Here is a 22,099-nt window from a genome sequence, read left to right on the forward strand (position 1 = left end):
AGAGCACGGATACAGATCTTCACCAAAATCTAACCAATTTGTCCTTTCTTGTCACACACCCAACCTCTACACCAAGTCTCGTCTGAACCTGTCCATAACCTTTTGAGAAAATCTGCTCGCAGACAGACAGAGAAACACACAGGGGTGAAAACATAACATCCGCCTACCTTCAGTGGTGCAGGTAATTACAAAGTCACATGAAAGAGTCGGTTCATCACCAACGATGATAGATGTCACACATATCTTTTATTTAGCTGCATAATATTTATTTACAAACATTCATCACCATGGATACCATAAATAAGCATTAAAGTATTTTACAGTCGAGTGGACTTGACCTAACTATGGCATGGAACTTAAGAAATCTCACTGAACATTATTTTTAAACTCTTTGACCAGCCAGGTTTTTGTGAACTCAGCCAGTATTTTCTTTGATTAGGTACAAGGTCTGTCATTACAGAATAATTGGCATAACCATGACAAAGTCATAAAAAGCACAGAATTTCCAAAAAACCACTTTCTACAAAATGAGTATTTCAGAGGCACTTAAAGGATTTTCAACAAAATAAACATACATTTTTTGCGAAAACATCTGCTTCTTAACTTATGCTAATAGATGGTCATCTTAGAATATGTAAATGGTCATTATAAAAGGCTGTGACAGAGTGGTGACCTGCACCTGCCCACGATTGGTTCTTATTCAACAGAACCGATGCTCTGATATCAAGAGAAACTGTAAAACGATAGCCCTTTCCCTCCTGGGTCTCATCAGCCTAGAGCTGGCTCGATATTAATCTACGCTAAACATCTGTAACTGCAATGCTGGACCTCTAGGGGGTGTGTATTAAAGGCAATCGTTGTAACCCCACCCACGCCAAACACAAGGTGGGGTTCAGCAATTGGTTCACTCTGTCTGTCTGTCTCTGTGTGTGTGTGTGTTTCTGTAAATGTCAGTTTATGATCGAGGAACAACTTAATTTAACTTAAATGTTATATTTTGTTCATGAGTAGGAACACAAATCGGAAAACGAACCTGCAGTTTAACAGTACTTTGGCTCTGAATTTGTCCCGATCGTGCATGCGCAGAGAGGAGTGAGATGATGTTTTAAATCTGTCTGCCTGTCTGGCAGTCAAACAGAATTGAAAATCATTCCAACCAGTAAACATAATGTTTTTAAGGACGTCAGAAAGGACACAAACAACAGGCACGAAGAACTATTGTAAAGTGTTAGATAGGGTGGTATAAAAGATGCTGCATCAATAACAGTAAACTTCCTAAAAAAAATAATTATACAACCTTTAAAACCTTTATTTTATTTAAATCGAATTATATACTTGAACAGAGTAAAACACAAATCACATTTTGACACTTTCAAAACCCTTCTGTTTATGAGTAGCCGTAATTGGAAAAAAATATTACAGCATTTTACGTCATCACGTCCAATCAGGTTTGCATTCATAAACTTTGCCCATGTCCTTTTTTCTCAAGACAGCGTATGGTAAGGCATTCTATGAACTCTAGTTATGTTTTCATCCCTTTCTGAGCACGATATTGTTGTGGTTTTGCAATAAAGAACAACCCCTCTAGTTAATTACGCGACAACATGTAGCCTGCATTAACCAGTTATTTCTTATTAAATGTAAAGATTAGCTCCCTTCCCATTGTGTAGTAATTAACGCAAATATGCGTTGAGCTAGGCAGGATTCAAACCTTCCTATAGTTGAAGGAAAACGTTGATTCATGTGCAAGGAGGCATGGCTACAAGCATAGTCCACGTGATCAACCCAAATGGTAGGCGTGGCTAAAAGAACCGCCCACGTCACCAGCAGGTAACCAATGAGAGGGTGTGGACACGTCGCCAACAAGCAGCCAATGAGAGGTCGTGGACGCGCAAACAGCCAAAGAGAGATCGTGGACACGTGAACAACCAATGAGAGATCGTGGATACGCAAACAACCAATGAGAGGGCATGGACACGTAAAACAACCAATCAGGTCTGGACTTTCCCTAGCAAACTTCACCGGCAATCTACCAGCATTGCCTCGGCCAATGGGAGCCTGTGGAACATTCTAGGAAGGTTTTCAACCTGATATAAACCCCATGTCCATCGCACCTTTCTCTCTCTGCTCTCTCTGGCTGTCCTCTCTCGTCGTCGACCTTCGAGCTGGCTGTCCGACGTGTTGGTTCATCCTTCCTCTCTGCTCTCTCTGGCTGCCCTCTCGCCATGGTCCTTCGAGCTGGGTGTCCTCCGTGTTGGTTCGTCCTTCCTCTCTGCTCTCTCTGGCTGCCCTCTCGCCATGGTCCTTCGAGCTGGGTGTCCTCCGTGTTAGTTCATCCTTCCTGCGCTCGACCTTTGTTCCTCGTACTGGTGCTTCGTTCGAGCTGAAGTCGTCATCTGCACTGAATCGTTCCTCGACCGGGATCGTTGTTCGTGCTGATTTTAACACGGCGGCTCGTCCTGCGGACCTCCTTTAAGCTGCGCGTCCTGAACGGCCATGAGCTGCGCGCGGAAGGGGGCGCACCCAAGTCTGCGGCTGCACGTTGCTCGGTACGAGTGTGATTCATTCCCTGTTAACCTGTGCAATTCATCCCCGTCTGTGTGTGAAGGCGCCTGTTGGGATTTAGATAGGTAAGAATGAATAAGTTAAGACTGCTCTCGTCCTTGTTCTGTAAATTATAAATAAAAGACGTGTACATTTTTGTTCCTTTCATCCTGTTTGTGTACGTCTTTTCCTCCATTGGCCCAGCATAGTCCGAACCGAGTTGACTTTAATCAGGCCCATAAATCACACAGGATAACGCCGCGACCCACACCGTGTGATCCGCTCGGCACACCATAAGGTGTGGGAATGCGAAGGTTCATTTCCCGGTCTTTCTAACCATGTGGTCTTGAAGGTATTTGGGAAGTGACCAATAACCCTTCACCCGTGGTTGGGGGATTGGCATTTGTAGTTGCTTAGCAACCCGTCGACCGTGAGTTTAGTCGCTGCCGGCGGCCTGTGGACCCGGTGTCTGAGGGGAACCGGGGACTTTACCCCCACCCCCACACCCTTCGTACGTCGACAGAACCGGGGATCTGCAACAATATCTAAAAAGTTATGGACGGATTTGGATGAAACTTGGTGGACAGGTTGGGTGTGTGACAAGAACAAGCCGATTAAGTTTTTGTTCAGGTCAGCAGATCCGGCCTATCAGTGGGATAGAAAATGTAAATGTTCAGCCTGGCGGAGGTATGTGCTCTACCCAGTGCCGTTCTAGTTTGTTAATGCGACAGGAATATTCGTTTTACAAACAGCTTCAGAATCTTTCCTCTTTGAGGTAAGGGAGTTTGTGTTATGCAAGACAAATATTTGCATAATTTAAGCTGGAGACAAACCTTTTTGTACAAATTGAAAACAAAGGGCAGTGATAACGGCAGTCATCAAACGCCATTTTGTACAAACTGAACTGAAACCATCCGTGGTGTTCATAGGATGTGATTACGTTTTTCATTTTCATTTTACTGCAATCTAAATGACGAACAAAGCTTAGGAATTAGAGGTTTCGTGGCAAAATGTCACCAAATTAAAAAGCTGCAGAGCTGGCTTACCGCTGACTGTTGACTCCCCCATCTGCAAGCAGCTCAAACAAGCGAATAAGTTGAATACGCATCAGGTCTCGTCGCTTTCGCTTGCGGACATTCTGCAAAAGTACAACGCATTTAGTGTTGCAGCAAAGACAGCAATAGGCCATAGAAAATGGGGTGAAACATGATATTCTTTTTACGATTCAAAATAATTAACTACTGCAAGATGTGGATATTGTGGAGCACCTAAACTTTTCAGAAAGCCTCTAGGAATAGGGCATTTAACAGATGAATGGAACCCAAAACGACCATGAGCTCAAGACAATTAACGTCCAACCCTGAAACCGAGTCTTCTTCAAAATAAGAGCGAATTTATAAACTTGGCTTTTTGATTATCTGTATTAGGTCCTAGAAGAAAAAAAATCAACTAAGTGTGATACCGTAGTCAAAACTTCATACTTCAATAGAAGCTGTGTGCTTGTACGTAGTGTGTTCAAAAAGTATCCGACCTTTATTTTTCGTGCGTAAAAAAAAAGAAGCTAGGGAGGCGTTGATTGGTGCACGTATGTAGGCGATCCTAATGCGCACGCGTGAATTTTTTCCCACCTGCAGAAGCTGTCATTCGACGGCAGACCGCCGATGAGTGAGGACATGTAAGCGAGCGCCGTCGGATTTTCGTTTTTGACAAAATGACGGAAAAACTTGAACAACGCTACTGCATCAAATTTTGTGTTTTTTGGCCTCGGGGATGTTGGATGCTTCCATTGTGATGACTGCAACTTGGTTTCTGGGTCGTACCCATAAACCCAGGACTCATCGCCAGTGATCACTGTGTTGAGGAAGCTGGGATCGCTGTTCACAGTCTCCAGCATGTCCTGTGCGATCTCCAAACGGAGTTGCTTCTGCTCAATCGTTAGCAGCTTTGGTACGAACTTCGCTGAGATTCTCCTGAAGCCCAAATCCTCCTTCATAATGGAATGAGCGGTGTTGAATCTTGTGGATCGTTTCCACTTGGGAATCGCCAAGCTTTACACAAAATTTGATGCAGTAGCGTTGTTCAAGTTTTTCCGTCATTTTGTGAAAAACGAAAATCCGACGGCGTTCGCTTACATGTCCTCACTCATCGGCAGTCTGCCGTCGAAAGACAGCTTCTGCAGGTGGGAAAAAATTAACGCGTGCGCATTAGGATCGCCTACATACGTGCACCAATCAACGCCTCCCTAGCTTCTTCTTTTTTACGCACGAAAAATAAAGGTCGGATACTTTTTGAACACAGTAGTATATACTGTCCTGTCACCAGCGAATAAGACCGCTAGGTGACGGATAACCGAGACAGTTTTACTTCCGAGGCGGCTGCCCAAAAAATGGCGGTATCTTTGTCACGCGCGGAATGAAGGGAGGTGAAGCGTTTACCTGAACGGAACACACGGGTTTAATCCGAAACAGAAAAACACGCAAACACGACAGTAAATTCAACAAATATGATTTAATGAAAATAACACAAAGAATAAAAATGAAAGGTGAGGTAAACTAAAATTCTAACTGAGGTACCGCCACACACAGACTCAAAGAACGGACAAGGAGAAAGATGAAATGAAATAAAATAAAAATCACTTTAGTCGGCCAGCACTCAGCTTGGTCGCAATAAATTCCTTTAGGAGCTTGGCGGCTGTTGAAGCTGGTGTAGCTACTTGCACGGGAAGCGTTACAAAATGGCGACATCGATTGCCGCTCGACGAAGGCACTGCAAGCGTGAGGCGAGCAGATGAGACAGACATCTTTCGCCTCCATCGTCTGGGGTAGCACAGGCGGCCTTCAGCTTCCTTGCGAGCCAACACACCCAGGTACACCAAGCGCACAATCTGCTCTTCCTTCACCTCTTTTTCCTGTGGACGAACAGTGCACAAAAATGGCACCCTGCCTTTTCGAGTAAGGACCAGCCGAGAGAGAGAGAGAGCGACTCTTCATCCTCCTCCTCTCTAAAAGTTTATTGACGACGTCACACCGACCAATGGCAAAGCTCTTTCCGAATCACTCCATGGTCCTCTCGGCCAATCATGAACTTCGGGACATGGCCTCACAACCTTCTTGACCGCCCACTGATTCTCCGCCTCTACTGGGTGGGGCCTGCCCATGAGGTCCATTAAGGCAGGGTTTAGTGTCCGGGAACCTGCCTGGCTTGCAGTGGACGGTTGTTGTGGTTTAATGGAAGTTTTCATGGCTGGCCTTGTCAGAAAAGGTAAAGGAAAAAAAATCACAGAGGGAAATCACATACTGGGGAAAACCAACCTTAATCCCGAACTAGTTATCACTGCTTCACCCCTCATGTGAAGACACATAAACAATCTTAAACTACAGTTTCCTTACATAGGTACATCCACATTTCTCCTACGCCGCCAAAGTTCATGCTACGATTATACAATCCTACCTTTACTATGGGATTCTTTCATCTACCCCCATAAACGTAACAATATTTAGTCCTCACAGAGCCCTAAGGCAGAAACATGTGTCTGATGTAGGCCAGTATACTTCCATAGGAGGTTACTGTCAAAGGTAATTGAAACTAAAATCTTCCTCCACTTGTCTCCTTTGCTCAATTGTGCAAATTTCAGCCTCTTAATGCGAAATAACATATTTCATCATGATCTGCAGTATTTCCTTCCTGGGATTAGATCCATGTTATTTAGGCACTGGGCAGCTTTCCCTCATATTAGGTACCAGGTAATGTTTTGCACTTTCACCATCTATTCTACATTTTTACATCCGTGCAAATCTTCCCCAAGTACTGACGCTGCAAGTTTTGTTTCAGGAGGTTCCCCATTTGAAGGAGGAATGATATCGTTATGAATTAGGGGTAGAGGAATATCTAGATCCAGGTAGATCTGCATAGGTAGGTGCTCGACTGTCGTGATAGGGAATCCAGATGTAATAGGTTCTGTAGCCCGAATGTCTAAGCTTGAAGCTTTGTCCCTGTTACGAGGGGGTGGGGCATGCTAATTAGTACAGGGATTATGGGTAAAATTCCCTTGTGTGTCGTTCCCTCGGTGAGCATCCCAGTGTCCCTTATGGCAATACATCCCATAGACATTAGATAGGCCCATTAGCGCACCACACATTAAATAATTTCCCTGCCGCCACAATGACTTTGGAAGAACCAACAAGCAATAGCCACGCCCAGGAGAACGTGTGATTGGTTGGGGTAAGAAGCTGGCCACTGATTGGTGAAAGGAAGGTGGAAGAAAGCGGCACACTGATTGGCCACCGACCGTTGACACCTCGGCCAATCAGTGCGGAAGGCACGAACATTCGGCCAATCAGTGCAGAAGGCACAAAAACACTACTTAGAAGCAGGTCGCTGATTGGAGGACAAGCGCCGGTGACGTCAGAAGGCGTGAAAGACCACAAAGAAACGAGGCACTGGTTGGGAGAGAGAAAGGGCTGACGTCACACTGCTTGACAAAAGTGACAAAACGACTCGCTCACCAGCATTTTGGTCTCTTCGCTGGGGTCTTGGCTGTCTCTTCGCTGGCTGGCTCTTCGGACTCTCTTCCTTGTGGTCTCTTCCCTTGGCCTCTTGCTCCTGACTGTCCCCTCACGCTGGGCTTTCCATTGCTTCGGACCAGGTGGATGAACGAGCAGTTTGAAAGACAGTGGGGAGAAGGAACGCCGTCGATTCTCTGCCTTGCTTGGTGTGCGAACGACAGACGACGAGCGGGGCCTGCGTTGGAGCGCTGACGAGCGGGCGCACCGAGGGCCGCTCCATGCCAAGGACCGGGCAGTTCGCGCTCGAGCATCGACCCGACGTTACACTGCCAGACAGATAAGCTCGCATTCACAAATACATGACGGGACATTTATTTTATTCATTCTCCCTTTGTCTCGTATTTGAAATCTGTGTGGGGACGTCCCAATTTAGAATTAGTTATTCCGTCGCGTTTCTTTGAATCGGGTTCCGTAAAATAAACCTGTATATTTTTGTACATTTTACCCCCGTGTTCGTTTGAGTTCATTCCCTACAGGATCGGAGCTGCCGGTGAGATCGCCACAGGAAAGAGCTTTCGCGCTTCTTCCTCCCGTGCTGCCTAGTCAAATCCGTCATTGAATAAACGCCTCCATTAAAGTTCGCTTGGCCATCCGTGATCCCACGGTATTAACCGGGGCATTCGGGTGACAATATGAATTAGAATGTAGTGCATCGTCAGATGCAAGACTACGTAAATACAAGGATAACAACCAGCGATTAAAACTGAAAGGGAATAAAAGACTCATCACAATGTAAACGTTGTTTCTTTCTGCACTCTACACACAGAGCCATAATATAGTATCATCTAGATATCACAAACTCAGATGATGCTTAAATATTGCTCACCTCTTGTTTCTTATCCAGCGATTCCTTGATTATTGGGTGCAGTTCCTCCATCAGGTCCCTGATGCATGACAAAGAGAGACTCTATCAGCAAATAATATTGTGATTATGCACTTGTGAGTCACATACATCAGCAGTTAAATATTCATGAGAGCTGCATCTCACTGCTCGAAATTAAAAAAAGATAAATTGTAGGATTAAAATAACAACTTTGAAGATTCATTCAGCCTATAATACAGAATTATTTCCCCAATAATCATGTGTATAAATAAACTCACTGGTTCAACTCATTTGCACATTCCTCTATAGTCTATATCCTATCTGATTAACTAAATATATAGGCTACAGTTATTTACTTAGCTAACCTAATAGTTTATATATATATATAAAGAGGTCTGCATATCAAATCCAAAAAGATTTCACTCGACCAATCCCCAAATATATATATACAGACTTGGCATTTAATATGGAATATCTTTTTTGTGGGGGTGAACTTACTTTTCAAGATGACTTAGAACCAAAGGTTCATTGGAATTATGTTGAAATTATTCTAGATTTTGTTAATGTGACCTTTAAAAGAAACAAAAACCACATTTGACATTTCGAAGCAAATAAATTGATCCTTGAAAGTGATGTAAACTGATATCGAACTCAATTCACGGACAGTACTGTGTTAAACTGCTGTACGTTTTCCAGAAGTATCTCTTTATTTTGCACATTAGCCAAATTTTTTTTCAACAAAAACAAAAGCTAAATTATGACTGGGATTACGGACAGTAAAATTACAGTTCAGTACTTCGAGTAACCCCCTTGAGCATTCAGGAGAGTACGTACACGTCGAGGCATGCTGTTCATGAGATTTGCCAAGGTTTGGACAGGAATCGCTTGCCATGCAGTGACAATAGCCTGCTGCAATTCACGCACAGAGGTCGGCTGCTGGTCCAAGTTGTCGATTTGACGCGTTAATTCTGCCCACAAGTTCTCTATCGGATTCATATCTGGGGACATGGCAGGCCAATCCATATGCTCTACACCACGGTCAGCAAGAAAGTGTTGGATCATGCGAGCACGATGAGGCCGTGCATTGTCATCTTGGAAGACAAAGTTTTCTCGAAAGGCTGCACGAGCAAATGGAAGCAATGTTTCTTCCAGAATGACCCTGTACTTGAACTGGTTCAGGTTTCCATTCAGAACAACCAGGTCAGTTTTTCCCCTGCATGAAAAGCAGCCCAAACGGTCACCCCACCACCTCCAGCTTGGACTCTTGGCACGATATAATCTTCGTTGTGGGCTTCATGCACTTGTCTGCGCACTCGGACGCGGCCATCTTGACGATAGACCAGAAATCTAGACTCGTCACGAAAGGTCACGTGATTCCAGTGTCCTGGCTGCCATTGACGGTGCTCTCTGGCCCACTGCAATCGGCGCTGGCTGTGTTGTCTGGTCAGGCGTGGCTTTCTCAGGGGACGCCTGCCACGATAGCCTGCTTGAACCAGTCGTTGGTTGACTAGCCTTCTGGATACAGGCACATTTGTCAGTTGCTGCCACTCAGCCCTAAGCCGATTAGCTGACTTGCTACGGCCATTGCAGACTAACCGGTGCAGCTGGCGATCATCTCTCCTTGTGGTTCTGCGTGGACGTCCTGGCCTCGGTATTGGAGTAGGGGCACCCCTCTGAGCATTTCGTTTCAGGATCTTTGACACCTGACCTTGAGTGATGCCATACTGCTGAGCAATAGCACGCTGTTTCATGCCAGAATTTCGTAAAGCCACCAGTCCATGTGTTACATATTTATGTGAATGTATGTGAATTACCATTCAGGTCTTTGCTTATCCGTGTGTAGTATATTAAGGGTTGTTGTGATTGGAGGGTCAGGAGCCCTTCTGAACAAGTGGCCGGAAACGGAAGTGACCGGAAACGGAAGAGGAAAAGACACGAGGAAAAAAGGACGAGTATTATTCTTCCTCGCCCCGCTCCGACAAAAGGTGGGATCGACCTTGCGCTGCGTGGAAAAGCGGCGTTCCGAAGCCTGTCTGGCGAGAGGAATTACCGGGACGTGTACCTGCCCGGTGGAGACGTCAAGTTGACGTGGGGCCGTGCATCGACCCCGCGTCTGGCATCGTTCGCGGCACCGTCCAAACAGACGCGTGCGGGTCGCACGTTGGGGCCTAACGCGCCTTGCAAGCGGCGTGGGGTTTGGCTTGCTCTACCGTATCCGCTTCGCGTGGCCACGAGGGGCTGCAGCCACGGTGCCTGGTACGATACCTGCCCGGTGGAAACACGTCCACCCGGGGTTCGTTCAACCGCCCGAGTGCGGCGACGGCGACCATCATCTTGGTCAGGAGGGGCCCAGAGACATTGTGCGGGACCGAGACCAAAAGAGTGTCGTGAGTACTCACCGGGACACACATGTATAAGATGGCCATCTTAATCATAGGGAATTGATTGTGAATTGGGAATTGGTGATGATTGTGTATTGTTGATTGCTCGGGGAAAATCTCCGTGGTTGTGTCATTGAAATTGTATGGTATCATTACCATTGGAAATATATCCTTGAACATCAGGTGTCTCCTGGGTGAAATTCATATGGATTGCGTGGCGAAAGCGCATATATAATACAGCTTGCTGGCGGAGTTCCTCTCACGGTCCGGGGGTCACCGAGACCAGGTATTCACCGAGGGGACCACGTAACACATGACAAACAGCATTGTCAAGTTGACGGACCATCTCCAGAGGAAGCGGCAATAACTTTTGTAGACGTGAAGCAGTTGTTTTCCACTAATACAGAACGTAACAACCCTTATATACCCGATTGTGAAGCCAATCGTCAAATGTACCTGCCCATACATTTTGTCACGCCACCTGTGATATAATCCCGTTATTGACTCCTTGCTGCGAAAGACAATCAGTGACATGGTTCTTTCAACAAAGACATCACCGAAGGGTAAAAGAAACTCACCAGATTGATATACTGAGTTCAGAAAGTAAACCCAAGTCAAGAAAAAAATAAAATTCCATATTAAATGCCAAGTCTGTATATATAACTTCACCTTCCAGAAGATTATTATTTAATATTAATTTCACACTTCATCCATCAGCATGGTCACGTAGGCAAGGTACTGGCCAACAATTCTTCCATTATGAAGGATATCATTGGATTGGATCTTTTATATCCACGTGATTGCAGGTAAAATAGCCAACTTCAAGGCTCCTTGAAGGATGGCACCTTTTTACCTTCGCCACCAGAGGTGGACGGAGGTTATGTTTTCTCCCCTGGCTATTTGTCTTTGAGCAGCATATCTCAAAGTTATGGACAGATTCAGACAAAACTTGGTGGACAGGTTGAGTGTGTGACAAGGACGAATTGATTAGATTTTGGTGAAGATGTAGATGTGGATACAAGAATTTCTAAGTGATTCTTCACCATTGAGGGATATGGTCGATGATAGCATGATAGCGGAGTGGAAAGCGTTAAATATTCTGCTGTTTCGATGCAGGAATGCCCGTTTGCATTTATTAGCAGGAGAATAGTGAAGAGTGGGCAGGAAAGTAAAGATGGGACATACGATATAACGGGATTATATCACAGGTATTTGGAAGGGGGAGGCTGAAGCTTTTTGGGTGGTGGGGGAGAATGAGGGTTTGAGGACTTTCGGTGGATGGAGTGGGGTGGTAGGGGGGGGGGGGGGGGGTTGAGAAGTTGTGCTGGGGGAGAAGGTGTTATGTTGTGGTGGAATAAGGGGGGATGTGTTGTTGTGGTGGAGGAGGAGGGAGGAGGAAGGTGGTGTTAAGCAGGGGGGGGGGGGGGGGGATTGGGGTTGAGTAGTTATGGAGGGGGAAAGAGGGGTGTGGATGGGGTTTGAAGGCTTGAAGTGGGGTGTGGAGTGATGCATTAGGGTTGGGAGGGGGAGGGAGAGGACTTGGTGTCAGGGGAGAGAGAAAAGATGGGACAGAGTTTAAGGGGGGGAATATTGAGGAGTTGTCAGGATTGCATGTGTAAGTTTACTCACAGTAAAAATGTAATTGGCCACAGGTGTGTATGTGTGTGTGTGTGTGTGTGTGTGTGTGTGTGTGTGTGTGTGTGTGTGTGTGTGTGTGTGTGTGTGTCCCTGTAGGGGGGAAGGGGTGACACAATCACCCAATGGGTAATGTGCTAGTTTCTTCAAAATAAAAATATACAATTGCATCAGAGCTGTGGGACCATATTATTAATGATGAACGAGATCAAATGCTATAAAGCAGCGTTATAATTAAACATTTTACCATGAGCTTCTTCCTGATGGAGCAAATCAATACAGGCCAAAAAACAGAACCAAATTTAAGACTACTATAAATTAAAATGCTTTATTATAAATATCTTTAAACTGCAAATTTAAAAGTAGCAACATCCTGTTATATTTTGTTTCCCTCATTTCTCTTAAAGTCAATGTGGTTTTAGAAAAACTTTGTATAAATATAATAAATGAAAGTTGAAAAAAATTACCGGAAGGCCGATGGATTGGTGCGGCCTAAACCCATCACCAAGGCCTCAGCAATCTCGGAGGATTCAGATCGCAGGAGTGGCACGACTGAGTGAAAAAGTTGTACTACAGAGCCTTCAAAAATAATCTGTTCAAAATGAGCAAACAGACCACGTGATCAAGCATGAAATTCTAATTTTACTATAATAAGGAATATAAAAACGATGCACATTTCTTCAAGTATGGACTGCCATGGTTCGCACAGCCATGGAAGACCAAATTTACGGTTTTCCTGGACAAAACAGTTGTTTTCCAGGACTTTCAATACACGTGTTTTATGTCGAACTTTTTCATCAATCCACATGTCACTTGAACAAACGTTTCCAAATACAGTAAACCCTCGTCCAACGCAGGTCTTCATCAAGCGGATTAGTTTATTCACGTGGGAATAAACGCGACGCTTATTTCCCAAACACGCACAAAACATTATTATATGTGGGTTTGAATGTGGCGTTGTGACCGCATCATGTGCAGAGGTGACGTCTCCCGTCATCTTCGACCACATGTGCTGCTTTCAGTAAGATTTCAGAAGAAATCCTTCCCGTAATGTTATGAAATTACCAGAGAAAATCATGATTTTAGACAAGTTGCACGGTGGAATGAGTGTAGCGTCGGTCGGCCATGAGTAACATATGAACGAGTCCACCATACACACCACCACACACACCATCACTGCAACACTCCACCGATCTGGGCTTTATGGCAGAGTGGTCAGACGGAAGCCTCTCCTCAGTGAAAGACACATGAAAGCCCGCTTGGAGTTTGCAAAAAAACACCTAAAGGACTCTCAGACTGTGAGAAACAAGATTCTGTGGTCTGATGAAACCAAGATTGAACTGTTTGGCTTCCATCTGGCCACTCTGCCATAAAGCCCAGATCAGTGGAGTGTTGCAGTGATGGATGTCCTTCTGGAAGTTTCTCCTATCTCCACTCAGGATCTCTGGAGCTCAGCCAGAGTGACCATCGGGTTCTGGGTCACCTCTATTACCAAGGCCCTTCTCTCCCGATTGCTCAGTTTGGCCGGACGGCCAGCTCTAGGAAGAGTCCTGGTTGTTACAAACTTCTTCCATTTAAGAATTATGGAGGCCACTGTGCTCTTGGGAACCTTCAATGCAGCAGAATTTTTTTGTAGGCTTCCCCAGATCTGTGCCTCGACACAATCGACACAAACCAAAGACAGCATTTGACCACAAGAACCTGATACCAACTGTAAAGCATGTTGGTGGAAATATTATGGTTCGGGGCAGCTTTGCTGCATCACGGCCTGGGCATCTCACCATCACAGAATCCACTATGAATTCTTCATTGCACCAGAGGGTGCTTGAGGATAATGTGAGGCCATCTGTCGGAGTGTTGAAGCTCAACCGAAGGTGGACCTTGCAACATGACAATGACCCTAAACAAACCAGTAAATCCACCAAGGAATGGCTGAAAAGAAAGAAATGGAGGGTTCTGGAATGGCCAAGTCAAAGCCCGGATCTAAATCCCATCGAGATGTTGTGGGGGGATTTGAAACGAGCTGTGCATGCAATTGTGCATGCTGTGCAACAATTTTTTGTTGAATAAATTATTGCAAAGTCAATTTTACATTGTTTTTTGTTCAATTAGATCACCTTTATCTATAGATACTGTTTAAATGAAGATCAAATATTGATATGTCCACATATGTTAAAAAGATAAAAAACATTTCATGGGGTGTACTTCCTTTTTTCACATGCAAAATTTGCATTTATGTTTATTTAAATTATACAATGGACCACAAAATGTAAATGTTTCATGATATTTGTTATATTATATCACCTTTATCTATCAATATTGTTGAAATGAAGATCAAATAGCTGTATGTTGAAATATGTTGAAAAAGTCAAAACTTTACATTGGGTGTACTTACTTTTTCACGTGACTGTGTATGTATATGTATATGTATATGTATATGTATATGTATATATATATATATATATATATATATATATATATATATATATATATATATATATATATATATATATATATATATATATGTATATATATATATATATATGTATATATATATATACACATATACAGTCACGTGTATATATATATATATATATATATATATATATATATATGTATACTGTATATACATGTACACACATTAATACATATGGAGAGGTATTCCCTCTGAGGTTTTTATTAACATAATAACGTCTAAAATATTTGTCCACATGTTATATTCCGTGGCCGCGCTCCTCTATCCCCATTCATCACACAATGTCTTTAGCTAGCGCAACACGGTCTTGCCAAACACACCGTTTCCCAGGAGCCTAACTCCCACGTTGGACGAGGGTTTACTGCAAGTTACATCGTCCAAGCTATTTTTAAATAAATCGAACAAATCAATACACATGAATGTTTCAATGAGATTCGAGAAGACGGACAATAAATATAAAAGAAAACAACTGATAATAATAATAATAATTCATTTATTTTGTATAGCGCTTTTCCAGAAGCCCAAAGGCGCTTTGACAGAGTGGAAAACATAATGCATAACAATACATGAAAACAACAATTGCAAAAAGACAAGAATCAAGAAAACAAACAGCAGCGATATACGGCATATATATAAGACAAGAATCAAAAAGACAAGACAAGAATCAATAGGGAAATATTTAAAGCAAAAGGAGGGAGAAGGAGAAGAGATAGTCAGGGGTTAAATGCTGTGGGTTGAATGTTGAATGCAGCGTTGAACAGGTGGGTCTTTAGTGATGTTTTGAATGTGGTGAGTGAGGAGGAGTCTCTGATGGTGTGAGGTAGTGAGTTCCAGAGGGTGGGAGCAGCGATGGAGAAGGCCCTGTCCCCCCAGGATCTGAATTTGGTCCGGATGGAGGGGGTCAGGAGGTTGGTACCAGCAGAGCGGAGGTTGCGGGTGGGAGTGTGTCTGGAGAGGAGGTCAGCCAGGTAGGATGGGGCCAGGTTATGGAGGGCTTTGTATGTCAAGAGGAGGATTTTGTACTGGATTCTCTGGGGGATGGGGAGCCAGTGAAGCTTGTAAAGGACGGGGGTGATGTGGTCACGGGTCCGGGAATGAGTGAGTAGACGGGCAGCGGAGTTCTGAATGTATTGGAGTTTATTGGTGATTTTTGAGGGTGAACCATAGAGGAGGCTATTGCAGTAGTCCAGACGGGAGGTGATGAAGGCGTGGATGAGGGTTTCTGCAGCCGTGGAGGAGAGGGATGAGCGGAGACGGGCAATGTTTTTCAGGTGAAAGAAGGCTGACTTTGTGATCTGTTTAGTGTATTTGTCGAAGGAAAGGGTTTGGTCAAAGATGACGCCAAGATTCCGGATGTGAGGGGAGGTGGATACTGGGATACTGTCGATGTTGAGGGCAAAGTTATGGGTGGATTTTGTGAGCGTTTTTGGGCCAATGATGATTATTTCAGATTTATCACAGTTAAGCTTGAGGAAGTTGATTTGAAGCCAGGATTTTATTTCAGTGATGCAGTTTGTCAGGATAGAGTGGGTGTCGGTGGAGACGGACTTGGTGGAGATGAAAAGCTGGATGTCATCGGCGAAGCAGTGGAATTGGAGACCATGACGGCGGATTAAGTGACCGAGCGGGGACAGGTAAAGGATGAAGAGGAGGGGGCCAAGAACTGAACCTTGGGGGACACCTTGGGGGAGGGGAGCAGTGGGGGATTTGCAGTTATTGATGGAGATGAACTGGCATCTGTCAGAGAGGTATGATTTAATCCAAGAGAGGGCAGTGCCGGTGACGTTAAAGGTGGATTCAAGTCGGGTGAGGAGGATAGTGTGATCGATGGTGTCAAAGGCAGCGCTGAGGTCGAGGAGGACGAGAATGTTGAGGTTGCCAGCGTCAGAGGAGAGGAGAAGGTCGTTGGTGATTTTGAGGAGAGCAGTTTCAGTACTGTGGTTGGAGCGGAATCCGGATTGGAATGTTTCATACAAGTTATTGGCAGAGAGATGATGTTTGAGTTGAGTGGCTACAGCGCGTTCCAAAACTTTTGACAGAAAGGGTAGGTTGGAGATGGGTCTGAAGTTGTTTAGGGTGTCAGGGTTTAGACCAGGTTTTTTTAGAATGGGGGTAACAGCAGCAATTTTGAGGGAAGGTGGGACGATGCCTGTAGACAGGGAGGAGTTTATTGTTGCAATGATAAGTGGAGAGAGAGCAGGGAGGGAGGCTTTGACAAAGCTGGAGGGGATGGGGTCAAGAGTGCAGGTGGCAGTTTTCATTCCTATGAGGAGTTCAGAGAGGTCAGTAGGAGAGATTGGGGAGAACCGAGACAGGGGATGGCAGGACAAGGGGGGGCAGGTGGTTGGAGGGGGAGCGGGTGCGGCGGTGGTCAAGCTGTTGTAGATGTTGTCAATTTTGCGTTGGAAGAAAGAGAGGAAGGAGATGCAGTTGTCTACTGTGAATGACTGGGTGGTGGTGTTCAGGGGGCGGAGGAGTTTGTTTATTGTCGAGAAGAGTGCTTTTGGGTTTCCGGAGCCAGAGTGGATAATTTGAGAGTAGTAGGCAGAGCGGGCGCGGGAGAGGGCATCTTTGTAGTGTTGTATGTGGTCCTTGTAGGCTTGGGAGTGAACTGTGAGACCCGTTTTATTGCGGAGTCTTTCAAGTTGGCGAGCACGAGTTTTCATCAGGTGGAGTTCAGGGGTAAACCAGGGAGCAGAATGGGTGAAAGAAACTGTTTTGGTTTTTACAGGCGCAAGCTGGTCAAGGCAGGAGGAGAGAGTGTGGTTGTAGTAGTCAGTGAGGTCGGAAGGGGTGTGGAGGTCAATGAAGGGAGAAGTGGACATTTTTTCAGAGAGGGTGGATGAGAATGAGGTAGGTGAAAGAGCGTTTAGCTTACGGAAGTTGATTGTGCGATAATGCCTTGGTGTTGGGGCGGGGATGTTGATGGTCAGAGTGATGGCTAAGTGGTCAGAGAGGGTGAGGTCGGAGCCATAGAGATGGTGCAAATTTAATCCAGTGGAGCAGACAAGGTCCAAAATGTGACCACGGATATGGGTAGGAAAGTCGACATGTTGAGTGAGGTTAAAGCAGGTGAGTAAATCAGTGAAGTCAGTGGTTATTGTGGAGTCAGTGGAGTCCATGTGGATATTGAAATCACCAAGGAGGAGGATTGAGGGGGAGAGGGAACATAGCTGGGTCAGAAAGTAGGAGAAGTCAGACAGGAATGATGGGTGTGGTTTGGGAGGGCGGTAGACGACAGCCATGACTGACTGCGTGTGACCAGAGAGTTTTAAAGCCAGGTGTTCAAATGATGGAGCAGATGAGATGGAGATGAGGTTGGTCTTGATGTCTTGACGGTGGATAACGGCAATTCCACCACCTCGGCCCTCCGAGCGTGGTTTATTGACGTAGGAATATCCATTGGGTGTGGTGAGGTTGAGTGTGTAGTAGTCCAGAGGTTGTTGCCAGGTTTCGGTGAGACAGAGAAAGTCCAGTTTGTTATCCAGGATGTATTCGTTCAGGATGAGGCATTTATTGTTGAGGGACCGGGTGTTGAACAGGGTGAGCTTGATGTTGTTTTGAACAGCAGGGATGAATTCAGGTGATTTAGCCAGGGTTCGTAGGCAAGAGGTGCGATCGTGTGGGTTGCTGTGACCAGGTGCGCTGGGACGAAGAGTGAGAGTGCGCTGAGCCGACCAGAGGACGGGGATGGAGTGACCTGATTGCAAATAAACAAACTTGCGACCGGAGCCACGGTGAATGTACCTGGGTCGTCGGAGGAGTCCATTTGATTTGATGGCAGAGATGCATGATGGGGTGGAGCGGGTATTGAGCAGAAGAAGCCTTGCGGCGGAGTACTTCAGAGCCATGCCAGGCAGGAGCGAAGGGACGAGTACGAGGCCAAGGTCGAGGAGGCAAAGCGGCAAACGCAGCGGCAAACGCAGCGGCAAACGACTGCAGCCGCTAATCAAGACCACAGCGGCAAACAAGGCCACAAGGCCACCGGCAAACAAGGCCACGGCCACAATCAACGGGAGCGGGCCTTTCGAATTCCGTATTCCGTACCATCAAAAGCAGATTCCGTTATCCAGCCGGAGAACACGCGGCACGTGCGGGTGTGAAAAGGCAGGACAGGTGTGAGATGTCAGGTCAGAAAGGTAGAAGCAGACCCTGTACATCCATCCAGTCGGAGAAGCGGCGAATATGCAACGCCAGCGTCCTCTCGCAACCGAACCCGGAACGAGGTACAAAGGTACAAAATATCTGACCTGGACCCAACAATTTCCATAATACGGAGGTTGGAGCTGTCCTTTGGAAGCACATGCCACCATGCTTTGGTGTTTGGCGTCTCATGTGACTCAAGTGCAATTTCCCCCCACATTCCCGATATCTAATGTTTCTCACAGACCCTGAATCTAGCCTTGTGAGCAGACTTCTTCACGAGCCAACCCAGGTAAAGGACACCACGAGGAATTCCAAGAGAAAAGCTTTTACATCAAATTCTCTTTCTATTACTTTACATTCGGCAGTGTGTATGTTAATCAGCTACTTTTTGCTGAATCGGCACTTTCCGTAAACACTTGTGTAATTTATTCCTGATGCCAATCGGCTTTGGTAAATCCCTGTCGATCTTCCAGGAGTTTGGGGGACTTGGACAATTTTTCCAAGCCTTCACAGTACTGGAAAATGCTTTTTCATTTTTCCAGAACTTTCAAGCACTGTGCGAACCCATGACTGTTTCATCTATTCACGAATTCATTCAGCACTCTTCAAAATATGAACAAAATATTTCAAATAATGTGTCATCTAGTTTACCTTTCCATCAAAACTACTATCTTGTAAGGGAGGAAGGATCTCCAGCAATGTTGTCTTGGCAAGACCTTTGTTGTCGTTACTGCTTCCCGGTGCTAGGCTGCAGCAAAGCAGCAGATAATTCCGCCAGCCATTCAGGCACGAGTCCCCAGTAGAACCCGTGCTTGGACGCTTGGTGGTGGCAAAAATGCTACAAAATACAAGAGAAAGTTTGAACACCAAGAGGTTCATTCCATTTTACATTCAGCAACCAAAATCATATGAAAGTGGTATGAGAGAGGGGAGGAAGGAGAAGGAGGAGATGGGGAAGGGAGGGGAGGGGGTACATTGGTACCATTTTAGATCATGGATATCTGCTTTCTTCTTACAAATAAAAGTCATTTTCTGTGTGTCTGTGTGTTTGTCTGTCTGTCTGTGTATGTGTGAAACACCAATCACACACAAACTACTGGACCAATTTCCACCAAAACTTGACACACAGACCAAATTGGACCTCCTGTTGAACATAGGCTGCTTGGTTTGTTTATGACCATGGCAACCGATGACATCGCTAAATTAAATTCTAAATTATATTGTTCTGGTTTGTGGGTCAGCCTTGCCGTTCCTGCCGGGTTTGACTTCTTTCTCTCTCGTATTTCCCTCCTGAGTTGGGGGTTGTGACGTGTGAGAATTGTGTTGTTCTTTTCCAAGATTTTTCTTTGCTTTGTTTTGTTCTTATCAGAGTTAAACCTTTCATTATTTTTTGTTCCGCCATTTAGCGTTCCCCTGTCCAGACTTTTTTTTGTTTGTTTAATGGGGCCTCCCATCTGCAGACAACCGTTCCAATGTATTGTTGATGTGTGGTCGTGGGGGACGTGCCCTAGTTTCGTGAGGACTCATGAAGGTGAAGCTCTGGCGAACCGGACAGGAGCGTGACATTGAAGGTTGTGGGTGTTGTTTGGAGAGGGGGGAGGGGTGGAGAATCTCCTTTGGCATCCTCTTGAGGGGGGGCTTTTCACTTTCCTACTCACCCACACTTCCCCCACTCCAGAAATTCTCCACCCACCCCCACCCCCATTTTCAGTTTTTCCCCCAAGCAACACTGGGTACCCCTGCTGGTATATGTACAAAATTCCCATCATTTTGCCAATATACAGCTTCATAAGATGAAAGTTCACAGCATGTACAAGACAAAGGCAATCACCTGGAATCGACCTGTGACATCAGCATCTGCAGACGGGTTAGGCCAAAAACCCAAGCATACGATAGAGATGGCTGGCAGGCCTGCAGCTCCTCATGGCCCAGGAAAGTCGACAAGGCAATAAGCCAGGGGTCATGATCATGTGCAAACAGCCAGACGTGTGATGAGCTGACAATGTCATAATCACTGCTGTCCAGCTCACAGGACCATTCGCTGAGCCATTGTAAATCTGACACCGGTCCATAGAGCACGGCCTTTTGCTGCGGAAATGTGAAAAACGGCCATGCAATAAGCACTGAGCAAACTCAACTGCTGAGGTTAAGACATCAAATGGAAATGAGTAATGCACTCGGGGAAATGCATTTTAAGGAGCCATGAACTCATATACACAAATTTGAAAATCGAATCACTGGTGCAAAGGACCATTAAAAATTTAAAGAATGGGAATCAATATAAAAAAACCACCTTTAGAGGCCATTTCCCCCCGCAAAGCGGGGGTTGGCCTTTTTCGGGAACCGTGGTTGTTGTTGTTTTTCGGTCCCCTTTTTGAAGCAATGTTTTTACGGCCGGATGCCCTTCCTGCCGCCAACCCTTTTTGCCGCCTTTAACGACAAACAGGGAATTACCAGTGAACTGGTACTCAATTAGCCGACCTCGGAAGGATGACAGGCTGAGTCAACCCCCCTGGCGTTAATTCAGCAATCGACCGGGATTCGAACCCAGGATCCTAGGATCCTAAGCTGGCACCCTAGCCGCTAGCCCAACACCAGGGATACTGGAATCAATAATTCATTGATTTTATTTAAATAGCCTTGAGTAACAAAATTACATGACTCAAGGTTCGGGTTTGCAGTTCATCTTGTGCGTAATTTGAACATTCAGTGGTCTTTGCTGTTTATAAAACAAAAAGAACCATTACATTTTATAAATGTATGAACTTGGTATAGTATTTTATGTATGACACGTTGTTATGATGGAAATTACATCATTTGGTACCATGTACAGATTTAGATAGTATTCATACCCCTAAACTTTGTGTTGTGTTACAGCCTGAATTGAAAATTGATTACATTGAAAGGTTTCTCGTCACTGATCGACACATAATATCCCATAACGTCAAAGTTTTTTTTTTTTCATATATTCTTCACAAATTAATTAAAAATGAAAAGCTGAAATACTGTATCTTGAGTCAATGAGAATTCAGCCTCATTGCTGTGGCACTCCAAATTGAGCTCAGGTGCATCCAATTTCCTTTGATCATCCTTAAGATGTCTCAACAACTTGATTGGACTCCACCTATGGCCAATTCAATTGATTAGACATGATTTAGAAAGAAACACACCTTTCTATACAGGGTTCCACAGTTGACAGTGCATGTCAGAACAAAACGTCAGCTTCCGGTTTCCTCGAGCGAGCAGGCTTGCTTCGATCTCTCCACGGCATCGAAGTTTGAGTATTTTCCCATTCGTGTCTTTATCAAATTTCCACTGGTTGTTTTATTGCGTATGTGTTATTGTGTGTTTCGAGTTAGTTTTGGTTTTGTAATTATTGCAAACTTGCAGGTAAATTTTTTTTGTTCGCACCTCGTGCGCGGCCTGGTCTATCTAGGCTCCCTCCCCGTCGGTCTTTTGTGAATATAAGTTTTTCCTTCGCTGCATTTGCTTCTTTCTTCGATTTTCTTTTCTCCCCCTACCTCCCACA

The 22,099-nt window shown here is 45.1% G+C and overlaps 1 protein-coding gene across 9 annotated transcripts in view; it reads right to left on the minus strand.

Annotated features, from left to right (window-relative positions):
• Positions 1 to 22,099, minus strand: part of LOC137426021 (protein furry homolog-like) — a 417,549-nt gene that overhangs the window by 110,507 nt on the left and 284,943 nt on the right. For all 9 annotated transcript variants that reach the window (XM_068114742.2, XM_078776948.1, XM_078776949.1 and 6 more), the window contains 5 exons: positions 20,402 to 20,658; positions 19,222 to 19,408; positions 12,416 to 12,540; positions 7,936 to 7,993; positions 3,591 to 3,682 (listed from right to left, as the gene is read on the minus strand). In XM_068114742.2, coding sequence (XP_067970843.2) covers positions 3,591 to 3,682; positions 7,936 to 7,993; positions 12,416 to 12,540; positions 19,222 to 19,408; positions 20,402 to 20,658 — 719 coding nt within the window. The remainder of the gene's footprint in view (positions 1 to 3,590; positions 3,683 to 7,935; positions 7,994 to 12,415; positions 12,541 to 19,221; positions 19,409 to 20,401; positions 20,659 to 22,099) is intronic.

The sequence above is a fragment of the Myxine glutinosa genome, chromosome 4 (assembly GCF_964187855.1).
Source record: "Myxine glutinosa chromosome 4, kmMyxGlut1.1, whole genome shotgun sequence".
NCBI lineage: Eukaryota > Metazoa > Chordata > Myxini > Myxiniformes > Myxinidae > Myxine > Myxine glutinosa.